This window comes from Rhinatrema bivittatum, chromosome 2, assembly GCF_901001135.1.
Source record: "Rhinatrema bivittatum chromosome 2, aRhiBiv1.1, whole genome shotgun sequence".
NCBI classification, from domain to species: domain Eukaryota; kingdom Metazoa; phylum Chordata; class Amphibia; order Gymnophiona; family Rhinatrematidae; genus Rhinatrema; species Rhinatrema bivittatum.
Genome location: NC_042616.1, coordinates 82,667,506 through 82,680,579, shown reverse-complemented (window position 1 = coordinate 82,680,579; position 13,074 = coordinate 82,667,506). Strand labels below are relative to the sequence as shown.

Here is a 13,074-nt window from a genome sequence, read left to right as displayed (position 1 = left end):
TCCTTGGCGAAAGATGGCTATAAGACTATCCTCGCCCCAACAATGTTCAGCAGCCAATGTCTGAAACCGGAAGGGATATTCCTCAACTGAACGAGAGCCCTGACAAATTTGTAGTATGTCAGAAGCTACAGAGGTCGAATTTCCTGGCTCATCAAAAACTAACAAACTCTCTAAGATATTGGTCCAACTTGTCGAGTAATGGATCATCTCGTTTCCACAGTGGGGATGCCCAGGCTAGAGCTGGGCCCTCCAGTAAAGAAAGGATGAAGGTAACTTTAGTCTTGTCAGAGGGAAATAATGGTGCTTGAAGTGAAAGTTCCTACACCCGAGAGGCCAGGTCAGATATAGCTTGTAAGGCTGTTAGGTCTACTGGATCCATGGCCTCGGCAATCTGTTATGATTCTGTGGATCCAAGGATGGAAGCAACAGTCTTACCTCAAACTGGAGTCCGAACAGAGACTGAAGAGGAGTGTCAGGGCTCAGCATACAATCCAGTCCATTATCCAGCAGGGGTTTGAGACAGGCAGCAGATAACCAAATCCAAGTCCAGCAAGGGTCAAGGCAGCAGCAAACAAACCAAATCCAAATCCAATCAGGGGTCTAGGCAGACATGAAGAAACTCAAAGACAGTGAAACAAGCACTACACAAGCCTGTTGCCAAGGCAAGGAAGTGCAGCAGAGACACTGTTTATATCTCTAATGTTCCCGCTCTCTACTGCATGAACTTCTGGCAGGAACGCTCAGTGTGATGGAGAGGAGGAGCCACAATGGAGTGCGCTTCCCATCGCACTCCTCTCTGAGCAAGCCGCCGCTAATGGCAGCCATTGCCGACCTACGGGATTGTCGAGGACAGGCAAGGTCCCGATCGTTTCATAGCAAAGAGCAGGGTACAGTGGGAGGAGTTCTTTGCCTTTTTGGGAAGTGGTATCTGGCTCTAGCAGGGAATCTTGCAGCCTCCCAGGCCTCTGCGCGCAGTTCGGCCCATTAGGAGTGGTGGCATAAGTGCAGTGGGGAACCAGGAAGACTGTATGGCGCTGACAGTAGGGGAGCAGATTTTTCGGCGGCGTGGTGCATGCCCACACTCTCTTCTTGTATTTGTCTGGCCAGGTGCATTTTCCTAGCTCCTGCCTCATTCATCGTACGATTAATCTCTTGGATTCATTGCCAGAGGATATGGTTAAGACAGTTGGCATAACCATATCCAAAGGTTTGGACAAGTTCCTGGGTGAGAAATCCATAAACTGCTATTAATTAAGTTACTTAAGGAAGAGCCATTGCTTATTACCAGCATTGGTAGCACAGGATTTATTTAATGTTTGGGATCTTGCCAGGTACTTGTATCCTGGATTGGCTACTAGTGGAAACAGGATGCTGGGCTTGATGGACTCTTGGACTGACCCAGTATGGTAACTTCTTATGTTCTTATGTTTACTCCATTAGCCAGACATGTTGCTAAGAAGCAAAATGGCTTACCCCAATGAGCAAGGATGGTATCCACGTCTACTTGGAGACCTAGGCTACACCATTCCAATAGCAGACATACATCACAGTGATCCGATGCTTGATAACTAGACATTTCAAGCATGCCGAGGTGGCTTTTGTCACATATCATACTTCCATGGATAATACGTTAAAATTGTTGGCTCAGTGTGCTGCAGCAGTCAAAAAAGCAAACAATGTTAGGAATTATTAGGAAGGGAATGGTTAATAAAATGGAAAATGTCATAATGCCTCTATATCGCTCCATGGTGAGACCACACCTCGAATACTGTGTACAATTCTGGTCACCGCATCTCAAAAAAGATATAGTTGCAATGGAGAAGGTACAGAGAAGGGCAACCAAAATGATAAAGGGGATGGAACAGCTCCTCTATGAGGAAAGGCTGAATAGGTTAGGGCTGTTCAGCTTGGAGAAGAGATGGCTGAGGGAGGATATGATAGAGATGTTTAAAATCATGAGAGATCTAGAACGGGTAGATGTGAATCGGTTATTTATTTATTTTATATATTTAATAACTTTTATATACCGACGAACGTTGGGAACATCTCGTCGGTATTTACTCTTTCAGATAGTAGAAAGACTAGGGGGCACTCCATGAAGTTAGCATGGGGCACATTTAAAACTAATCGGAGAAAGTTCTTTTTTACTCAGCGCACAATTAAACTCTGGAATTTGTTGCCAGAGGATGTGGTTAGTGCAGTTAGTATAGCTGTGTTTAAAAAAGGATTGGATAAGTTCTTGGGGGAGAAATCCATTACCTGCTATTAATTTCACCTAGAGAATAGCCACTGCCATTAGCAATGGTTACATGGAATAGACTTAGTTTTTGGGTACTTGCCAGGTTCTTATGGCCTGGATTGGCCACTGTTGGAAACAGGATGCTGGGCTTGATGGATCCTTGGTCTGACCCAGTATGGCATTTTCTTATGTTCTTAGAGTTCATAAATAACAGTGTTAGAAAATATGCTGTCTTATCTTTTCATCCTCATAGCTGCATTTCTACACCCTTTGTATGTTAATCGATCAAGTAAGCATGTATGAAACAGAGAGAATCCACACAAGCACTGTATCTCTCTTCACTCAGATTTTCTTACCACTATGGTACACTAGGATTTAGCATGGTACTTACCATATGTAAAAGAAGACAAGGGCCACAGGGAGAGATCCCACTAACTGCAAGAGTCTCCAGCTACGAATAGCATAGGCTAGTCCAGCCAAAACCATCAATCCAATGGCAAAAAAGATATGGGAAATTATTGTTGCATGTGCTCGTTGGGCAACTCCTACCCATTCAGTGACTAAAACAAAAATAGTAAATTGTAAAGACTCTAATCATAGTTTAAACTTATTTCAGTTTCACATCATCCTATGCTAGACCTTTGCTGCTGTATTATACAAGGTTTAAAGTGAGTTTAGAGTTAGTGTTGCTGTGTTTAATTGTAGAAGAATATAGTTCAAACAGCTTACTGTGCTATTGTCCCTTAAAAAGAAGTATCACAGACATGTAAATGAAATATCTATGGCAATCAATCATACACCGTATCATCACACTACGACCCCTAAAGGAGCCATTCAGAAATACTCGCTGGGCCTGAAGGTTTTTGGATATTAATGTTTTGTGTCAATGTGAACACACTGAAGAACTGATTCTGAAATGGAAGCAGTCAGCCACATTTTTTCCCCACATTATTTTTGCCAGTGCTACTGCAAGCAGCCTTAGCCACCACCTTTTCACATTGCTTCGCTGCCTTTAGATCAGACACTTATTACCCCCAAGGTCCTTTTCTAATCCATGCATATCAGTCTTTCACCTCCATCACATACAGCTCTTTTGGATTTCTGGACCCCCTACTGCACGACTCTGCACTTCTTGGCATTGAATCCCAGCGGCCAAACCTTTGACCACTCTTGAGGCTCTCTTAGATCCAGAGCCGTAGCCAGGCAATTTGGTACCTATGGCCAAGTGAAACATTGTGCCCTCACCCATTACAGAACACATGATACCAGAGTAGGGAGACTGTGTTAAATGATTGCACAGCAATAGCAAAGGCCAATGCAGGGGTATTAAGTGCACCAGGCAAACCTTACAGCCTTGCACCCTTTCGTGCCCTCCCTACACACTATTAAAAGTTATGCATTTATAACAACTTAGTTTATATGAAAAAGGATATTCAAAGTATAGTCTTCTGAGGTAAAATATCACATGCAATGTTGTAGTGCCAACCAGAAAAACCTGCACAAAAGTAAAACAGATACTTGGAACTTATATCACACATTAGGCCTACTGTAAAACACCAAGGGTATGAGCTTGGCCCTCAGAAAGCCAGGAGAAAACAGAATTGCAATGCAATAAACTTTCTATATCAAAATAGCACTAACTGCCAGCATTCATACAGCAACAATTCTACCTATGAAAAAGCAACACTGCAAATATTACACTACGCCCTAAACACAAATACACCTCCTATTAGGAAAACAAAATAAGCCAAGCTGCTATAAATCACTACACAGAAACTGCATTCAAGTTGAATACCTCACTTCAGTCACACATGCAGAACATAGACAGACCTTCAAAAACAGAATAAAGAGACTATAAAATATAAATAGAAAAGTGCAGGCAAAAACTGACCTGGAAATTGCAACAAGCCAAATTGTGTATGTAGTGCAAGAACGCAAAAAAAAAAAAAAAAAAATTACTATTCCTCATAAAACAATAAAATCAAGAAATATAAATTGTATTAATACTAGTTAAACCACACCAATAAAAAGTATAATTCAAAACAGCGAATGAATAGAATACTATCCAATAATTAAATATTCATATAAACATTTTCTGAATACCAATGAAATATTTCAAAACAAACACATCAAATAACAGCCAATAATTAAAACTAACAAGGATTTTATAAAAATCTCAACATTCCATACCTGGGAACTTTTGATTTCCAGATGCCTTGAGATTGTCATGGATTAGCAGGCAGAAAGAAAGGGGTGTTATTGCGCACAAACTTTCTCTTCACACACACACACCATGTTCATGCTCCTTCATTCACACATGGTTGTGTGTGTGAGAGAGAGAGAGGCAGTCAGGTTGTATGTGTGAGAGAGAGAGAGAGGCAGTCAAGGTTGTATGTGTGTGAGAGAGAGAGAGGCAGTCAGGTTGTGTGTGTGTGAGAGAGAGAGAGGCAGTCAGGTTGTGTGTGTGAGAGAGAGAGAGAGAGGCAGTCAAGGTTGTATGTGTGTGAGAGAGAGAGGGGCAGTCAGGTTGTGTGTGTGTGAGAGAGAGAGAGAGAGAGGCAGTCAGGTTGTGTGTGTGTGTGAGAGAGAGAGAGAGAGGCAGTCAAGGTTGTATGTGTGTGAGAGAGAGAGGGGCAGTCAGGTTGTGTGTGTGTGAGAGAGAGAGAGAGAGAGGCAGTCAGGTTGTGTGTGTGAGAGAGAGAGAGAGAGAGAGGCAGTCAGGTTGTGTGTGTGTGTGAGAGAGAGAGGGGCAATCAGGTTGTGTGTGTGTGAGAGAGCGAGAGAGGCAGTCAGGTTGTGTGTGTGTGTGTGTGAGAGAGAGATGCAGCCTGCTTGTGTGCATATTTGTATGTGACACAGTTGTGAGCCCTTGGGTTGTGGCATTGTTGCAGCCTAGTAGGCCCACATTGACAGCTAGCAGACACGCCCTTACTGGGACTGGAGCTGGGGCTTCACCTATACCAGCCCTGTTTCTTGGGTTCCAGGTACCAGCAGGACTTAGGAGAATGTACCTTAGGGGTCCAGTCAAGGGCAGACCAGGTACAAGCAGAGGTCAGGGACGATGGCAAAGAAGCAGAGCCCAGGCCAGGTCAATATCAGGGCAGGCAGCATATGAGGCTGGGTTGTAGTTTGTAACAGAGGTCAGAACCAGGCGGTAGGCAAGGGAGTGGGCCAGATCCATAGCAGAGGTCAGTACCAGATGGCAGGCAAGAGAGTGGTCAGGGTCTGAAGCAGAGGTCTGTACCAGGCAACAGGCGAGAGAGTGGTCCAGGTCTAGAGCAAAATCAGTATCAGGCAGGAGGAGCAGGACAAGATGGACATGGAGAACAGGACAAGGATGGACCAGGACAGGGCAAAGGGAGGCCGGACAGAAAGGAGCAGGGCAGAAGGGCACAGATGCAGCAAGGGACAGCAAGACAAGGAGAGACAAAAGAGCAAGAGAATGCTGGAAAGCAACACAAAAGAATAGCAACATGCACTGTAGACTAGGCAGGAAACCTATTGCTGAGGTTGAAAGCTGCTGTGCTGGAGAAGCTTAAGTAGTGCCAAGTATATGAGGTCATCACAGGGCATCATGGGACCTTTTAGCATAGCTGCTTGCTACGTGCATACACCTAGGAGGGGCCCTGAGAGGAGCAGGAACATGGAGGCGCTCTCGAGTAATGTTGGCGGTGTTCCTGCCATGATGTTGCCAAGGTGAGCCAGCCAGTTGTGGGGATGTCCCGTGACTGGCCCATCATTAAAGTGTGTGTGACGCAGTGTGTGTGTGTGAGAGAGAGAGAAGAGGACCGAGAAATTTTGCAGCCCACCATCTCTCCAGCTAATCGACGACAATCTTAGAATAACTGGAAATCAAACATTCCCAAGTATGGAAAGTAAGAGATTATTTTTTTAATACGAAAATACAGCATATAAACCAATTTAAATAAATAAATAGATTATTGGTTGTTTTTGATGTGTCTCCCAAACACCAAAATAAGTTTTCAAAACAGTAAATTAAAAAAAAAGTATGAGTTTTTACTTATAGGATGCTCTATGCATCTGCTATTTTGAAGTATTTGTTCTTTTGTTTATTATGCTTTTTCTATTATGTTTTATATTTTGTGGTTTTATTGTTTCATGTTTTACGAAGAATAGTTATGTTTCTGTTTTTCATATACAGTGTCTGGCTTGTTGCGGTTTCAAGGTCAGATTTGTGTATATGTTTCAATTTATGCTTTTATGGTCTATTTATTCTGTGTTCTGCCTGTGTCAGACTAAGATGAGGTATTCTGTTAGGGTATAGTTTCTGTGTAGGGCTATATATAGCACCTCAACTTGCTGTGTTTCCCTAATAAGAGGTGTATTGATGTTTTAGGGCTTTGTATAATATTTGCAGTGTTGCCTTTTCATGAGTGAGGTTGTTACCGTTTGAATGCTGGCAGTTAGTGCTGTTTTGGCACTTCAAAACAGCATTTGACACTAAATAGCCCAGAGGTTATTACATTTACAGTAATCCATTGTATCTAGTTCTATGTCTGTGTTTGTAATTATTATTTTATGAATAATAAACCACCCTGATCAATTGTAATCTGAAGGGGCAGTATATAAATTAGGGATGTGCATCCATTTCAAATGAATTTTAAAAACGTGACAAATAAGGGCAATTTATTTCATTCAGGGGGCCCCAAAATGAATCAAACCTTGTTTGTTGTATTCGTTTGAAATTCATGCATCGGGCCTAAGTCTAGGGCATGCATCGGGCCTAAGTCTAGGGCATGCATCGGGCCTAAGTCTAGGGCCTAGGGCATACACTGAGGTCCAAAGTAGAGGCCATGGCCTAGGCCAAAGTGCAAAGCCAGGGTCTCTTACCTGATCCATCGGGGGTATCCAATGGCAAGGATGTGCCTCAAGTCCCTCAATGCAGTGACCTGGCCCAAAGGCCAGGTCCCAATGCCATAGCCTAGGCCCAGACCAAGGCCCGGAGACCAGGACCCGACACTGGAGCTTTGGCCTAGACTGAAGCTCAGACGCAGGCCCAATGCTGCAACCCAGATCCGGAGACCCGGTACCAATGCCTGGGCCTCAGCTGGGGTCCAGACCCAGGCCCAACACTGCGAACTGGCTCTGGAGATGATCATCACCCTCCTGATCTGCCGCTGGGGTCCCCACATCCTCCTGGAGGGCCACTCAATCTGCCACTGGGGTCCCCACATTCTCCTGGGGGACCATGCAATCTGCCTCTGAGGTCCCCACATTCTCCTGGGGGACCACTCAATCTGCCGCTGGGGTCCCCACATTCTCCTGGGGGACCATGCAATCTGCCTCTGAGGTCCCCCTTGCTCAAGGGGGACCACTCAATCTGCCGCTGGGGTCCCCACATTCTCCTGGGGGACCATGCAATCTGCCTCTGAGGTCCCCTTGCTCAAGGGGGACCACTCAATCTGCCGCTGGGGTCCCCACGCCCTCCTGGCGGACCACCCCACCTCCGGATCTGCCGCTGTCCTTCAGTGGATCTCTTTGGCAGGAGGGCTCCTGGCTTGGGTTTACAACTCCACTAGGCACATGGCTTGTTTAGTGTTCAGTGATTCAGACCTTCCACAGTCTCAGCTTTTAGTGATTTTAGCTCTACTAAGCTCATGGCCAGTCATTCACTGTTACCCAGCCTGGATGGGTCACCTTTTCTCAACCAAAAGGCCAAAACCCAGGCAGGAACATGGAAAGAGAATGTGTGCACATCCTTCCATCCTGCCTGGCTTTTTTTTCTGTTGTCTGAGAAATGGGTACCCAAGGGTCTGACTCCCTTTGTTAGTCCATGTATGAATCTGTTTCCTAGGGCTGTTTTTCCAGTACATTTTTCTCACAAATCCCTCTTTCATTCAGAATTCTCCAGTGTAGGACTTTTCCAGTCAAATAGGTCTGTATGATTTAAAGTGATATTTCACTGAAAATTACCAGGGGGTTCTACCATGCAAATTCACTACCTGAGTCTCTGACTCATCTATTCAATGGTCATTTAAGCACCTTCACAGTAAGAGGTCTGGCAACCTTTTCATTCTCATTCTGTGTTTCCTGAACTGGCAGCTCATGTTACATAGCTGCATTGTCCTCTGTTTTCTCTGCTGCACTTCACTTAAATGGTAGCATGCTCTTTAACCCTTTCCATGGGAGGGGGGTTTCACTCTCCCCCTCTTAAATTTCTTCTAGTCCTCAACAAGAAGTCACTCTTTTGCATGCACCTCCCTTTTAGTCCAAAGTCTCAAGGCATTCCTTCTTTACTTTTGGGTAATAGGCAGTCTCCTGTTTGTGTGCTACTGTCAGGGGGACATTCACTGGATTTCCAGGGCTATCATAATTGAACCTTATTATAAAGCTCCACAGTCCTATCTGTCCTGGGCTTTCAGAGTGGCAGTAGAACAAATTCCTCCTCCTCTGTAATTTCTGATTCTCTCTGAGGGTGAATCTCATCTGTGGCACCTCTTTCCTTCTCTTGTTCCAAGTTGCCCATCCCTCTCTTGCCATTTATACCACCCTCAGTCCTATCATTACTCTGGAAGGATTCTTGGATTTTCCTCTCCTGCATTTCCATCCCTGGGAACTGTCTCCATCATGTGCCTGTTGGTTTGGGGTACAGTCTCTCCAATGTGGCTTCCAGGTGGACCTCATATGTCCCCCACCTACTCTCCTTCTGAATCCTTAGTATCATACCCACTATGTCTGTCTTCCAGTGGATACTCAGGGGTCCCTATCAGTTCCTGATGGGGATTCCTATCAAACTCCCAATGAGGTTGGGTCTCATGTCTTACTGTTCCTCCTCCTTCTTGGTCTGCGTGGAGGGGGTTCAATTATAGCTTGGTGTTTCTCCAGGTGAAATACCAGCTGTCCAATGGGCAGGAGTCTTTTTTTCTGTGTATCACTTTTATTGGTCCTTCATCCCATTCTGGCCTTACCCAGTAAATATGCAGGTTGTTCAGATTGTCATCACCAACATAGGGGCTAGACCTCCACCTATTAGCAATTTTGTATCTCCCAGTTCTCTAAGTTCTTGGTCCTCTGCCATCAAGTCATTCTGCCTCTCCTTCTTCTAGTCATATTGGTACTTGTTTCTCTGGCTCAGTCTGAAGGCAGACTCCGCAGCCAACCTATAGGCTGCTCCCAACTATTCTTTTAGCCTCCTCACATAGCTTTGAAAAGTCTGAGGCAATAACTAATCTACTGAAACCCTAAAACACAGATCTATTGGCAACTGGGCCTCGCATCCAAACATCAGAAAATAGGGGGGAAACCCTGTAGCATCATTATATGTGCAGTTGTAAGCATGCACCAAATAGCTCACATACTGGCTCCAGTTTCTCTTTTGAGCTGGCTTCAACATCCAACATGTTTAGAAGTGTCCTGTCAAACTTCTCGGGCTGGGGGTCTTCCTGAGGATGATAGGGAGAGGTGTGTGACTTCCTAACCCCAGCCACCTGCAACATCTCTTTAATGAGTCTGCTTTCAAAATCCCTCCCCTGGTCAGAGTGTAACGGGCATGGTTTCTATAGTTCAAAGAATGTATCCCTTAATACTTGAGCAACAGTCTCTGACCTCTGATCCTTGATGGGGTATGTCTGTGCATACCTGGTGAAATGGTCTGTCACAACCAGAATGTTCTCTTTACACTGAGAGTCCATTTCTAAAGTCAAGAAATCTATACACACCAAGTCCATAGGGCTTTGACTCATAATGTTTATCAACTCTGCTGCTCTGAGCAGGAGGATCTTTCTTTTTATACAACTAATACATTGTCTACAATGTTTTTCAATGTCTTGTGCTTGTTTAGGCCAATAGAATCTGTCCCTCACCAGTTGTAGGATCCTTTCTGCTCCCATATGCCCCATGTCATCATAGAGAGTCTGTAGCACACTTCTGTAGAATTTTTGTGGTAAGTGCAGTTGTTCGGGAGGACCCAAATTGGTATCTTTCTTTTCTCTGAACAGTACCTGATTCTGCACAAATAGACGATCCCACTCTCTGATTAGCAACCAAGTGTCCGGGTGGCTCTGATGGACTGCTTGTGCCCCCAGATTTCTCTCCTTCCCCCTGAGCACATCACCAATCAAGGGATCAGGCTGTTGTGCTTGTCGAATGTCCTGCAAAGTCAATCTTGGCACGTTAGTGGAGACCAGAGACACAGCATCACAGTAGGCAGGGGGAATGCTGTTGACGGGGGGGGATCTCCAAGCTGTCTGCAGCACGACATAAGTTCTCAGTATCACCTTCACTCCCATTCCCCACCTGGTTACACTCTGCTGCCACTCCAGTCTCTGATAAACTGTACCAATACCCCTGGGTAATGTCACTCCTGTGGGGCCCACCGGGACAGTGCATCTGAATCCCTGTTTGCAGTTCCAGGTCAGTACTGCAAACTGAATTTGTAAAGGGATAATGCTGCCAACCACCGGTGCCCAGTTGCATCCAATTTTACAGTTGTTGAAACATAAGTCAATGGATTATTGTTTGTTTTCACATTAAACTGAACCCCATATAGGTAATCCTTGAATTTGTCCACAACTGCCCACTTAAAGGATAAGAAAACTCCAGCTTATGAGCAGGGTAGTTTCTCTCAGTTTTACTCAGTTTGTGGCTTGCATAGGCCACAAGTCTTAGTTCTTCTGGATGAGGCTGATATAAAACTGCCCCAAGCCCTCCAGGCAAGCAACTATATGCAGTTCATAGGGTTTGCCAGGGTCAGCAAAAGCAAGTACTGGTGCATTACACAGATACGGTATGGTTCTTCTAAAGGCAACTTCACATTCCTGACTCCATCTTATGCCAAAGGACTCTGATACCTTGTAATATTCCCTCTTGTCAGTCACTCTATGTTCACAGGTAATCATCATCAGCCCCAACAATGAATTAACAATCTTTGAATAATCTTTCACAAACCATATGTAATAACCACTAAATTCAAGAAAGGAATGTAACTCTCTGAGGTTGGCTGGACAGGGCCAGGTGGTGAAAGCAGCTATCTTATCAGGGTTTGTGGCCACTCTCTCCTTAGAAACAATATGCCCAGCACAATCTCAGCTTGACAAAATTTGCTTTTGTCCAATGATAATTTTAGGCCATATCATGCCAAATGATCAAGTACCTTGAGTAGCCTTTCTTTATGCTCCTCTAGGGTTTGCCCAAATGCTATCAGGTCATCCAAATTTATTAGGGCCATCTGTTTAGTGGAAATTCACCAAAAAGAGTCCAGGGGGCACTGCTTGATTGTAAATTAAGGGCACTGCTGTTCTTGAAACTGTCTCTTAAGCTGCCTCACAGTTAGATAACAGAAAAACATATGTATCACTTTATAGTTTTAGGCAAAACAATGAAGAGTTATAAAATCAAGGTTAGTTAGTTTTCCAGGGCTTTGTGGAATGTTAGAAGTAAGCAAATGTTTCCTTTCACCTTGTAAATCAAAGGAGTGTTGTTTTAATTACTAACCAAAACTGTATTTAAGAATGGCCAATTCAATCACAAATTAAGTCAGGCTCTTAGGCTTATGAGCTGACTTCCTTATGCGCATAAGAAATAAAGGCTTTTGTTCATGAGAAACACACTGTCTATTTTCCTGCTGTCCTTTGCTAAACATTTTTCATTGCAGATGGTGCATTGTGCGGGAATCAAAGAAGGGAGTGTTGGCCTGGCCTGAGCCGGGGAGAGGACGCCTACTGACCTGGGACAGGACACGCACAGTCATTCCCTCTCTTGATTCGAACAGAATACAGGACACAGGATCCCTGAAGGTATTTTTCATCTTTTTCTCTTTGTTTTTTGTGCGGTCTCATTTGCATTGCACTCACATGGAGACCCTTTAAGGGAAATGTGTTTACTCAATTATTTTTGCACTGTTCTTAAGACTTGTGTATTCCTATGAATATCAAAGCATTCAGCATTACAAAGGTACCTGACAAAGTGACAAAGCCAGTAGCTTAATTGATAGGGCACTAGGCAGTGGCAGCCTGCTGCTTAATGGATAGGGCGCAAGGCTCCAGTAACGCCAGCAACTTAAGAAAAAAAAAAACTGCTTCTTACATGACAGGGTGCAGGGCAGTAAAGCCGGCAGCTTAAAGGGTGCTAGGCTTCTGGATAAAGATACCGGGCCCAGTGAACTATAGGGAAGTAAAATCCCTGGATATACAGCCTAAGGTAAATAGGCTGGGACAGTCTAGGCAGACCAAAATCAGGGAGACAAATTCTCTGGGAAAGTCTAGGACTGAGATGTATTCCCTGGGTATTTAGCCTAGGAAAATGCTAGGATAAGTATGGGAAGTGCACCCCTGCTTATGATAAAAAAAAAAAAAAAAAAAAACAAATGTGAAAAAAGGGGATAGCAAAGTGAATCTTGATTTCTTGGGAACTCTTGCATACATGGAGTAATTTGTGATACAAGAGGAGAGGGTCTGTAATCCGACAAAGGATTGCTACTTGAAAAAAAAAAGGAGATTTACCCAGCAAAGAAATACCAGAACCAAGGGTCCCTTACAATTCATTTTCACCGAGCGCTGTAACAATCTAGAGGGGGGTTTTTCTATTAGATGGTTTGTTTAATCTCTGCATTAGCTACAACTCCTGCATACAGGGAAACGGTGTCTATTATGATGCAGGGTATTTTTGAGACCTGTTTATATATCCATTAGGAAAAGTGTTATGCAAGTGTTGCTGCCTGTTAACCAAACTTCAAATCTCTGCTATGGTAGATTGGTTTGAAAGATTTCTTTTTGGTCAAATGCACTATTTCTTTTTATCTACTTTGGGGACGCCCATTGTAGACTATTTTTACTTAAGGAGAATTTATTAAAAGTGATTGTGAATTATTTATCTGT

The 13,074-nt window shown here is 44.0% G+C and overlaps 1 protein-coding gene across 2 annotated transcripts in view; it reads right to left on the bottom strand.

Annotated features, from left to right (window-relative positions):
* The window catches only part of LOC115084069 (solute carrier family 22 member 13-like), a 101,219-nt gene that overhangs the window by 49,684 nt on the left and 38,461 nt on the right, over positions 1 to 13,074 (bottom strand). For both annotated transcript variants that reach the window (XM_029588384.1, XM_029588385.1), the window contains exon 4: positions 2,631 to 2,799. In XM_029588384.1, the coding sequence (XP_029444244.1) occupies positions 2,631 to 2,799 (169 nt within the window). The remainder of the gene's footprint in view (positions 1 to 2,630; positions 2,800 to 13,074) is intronic.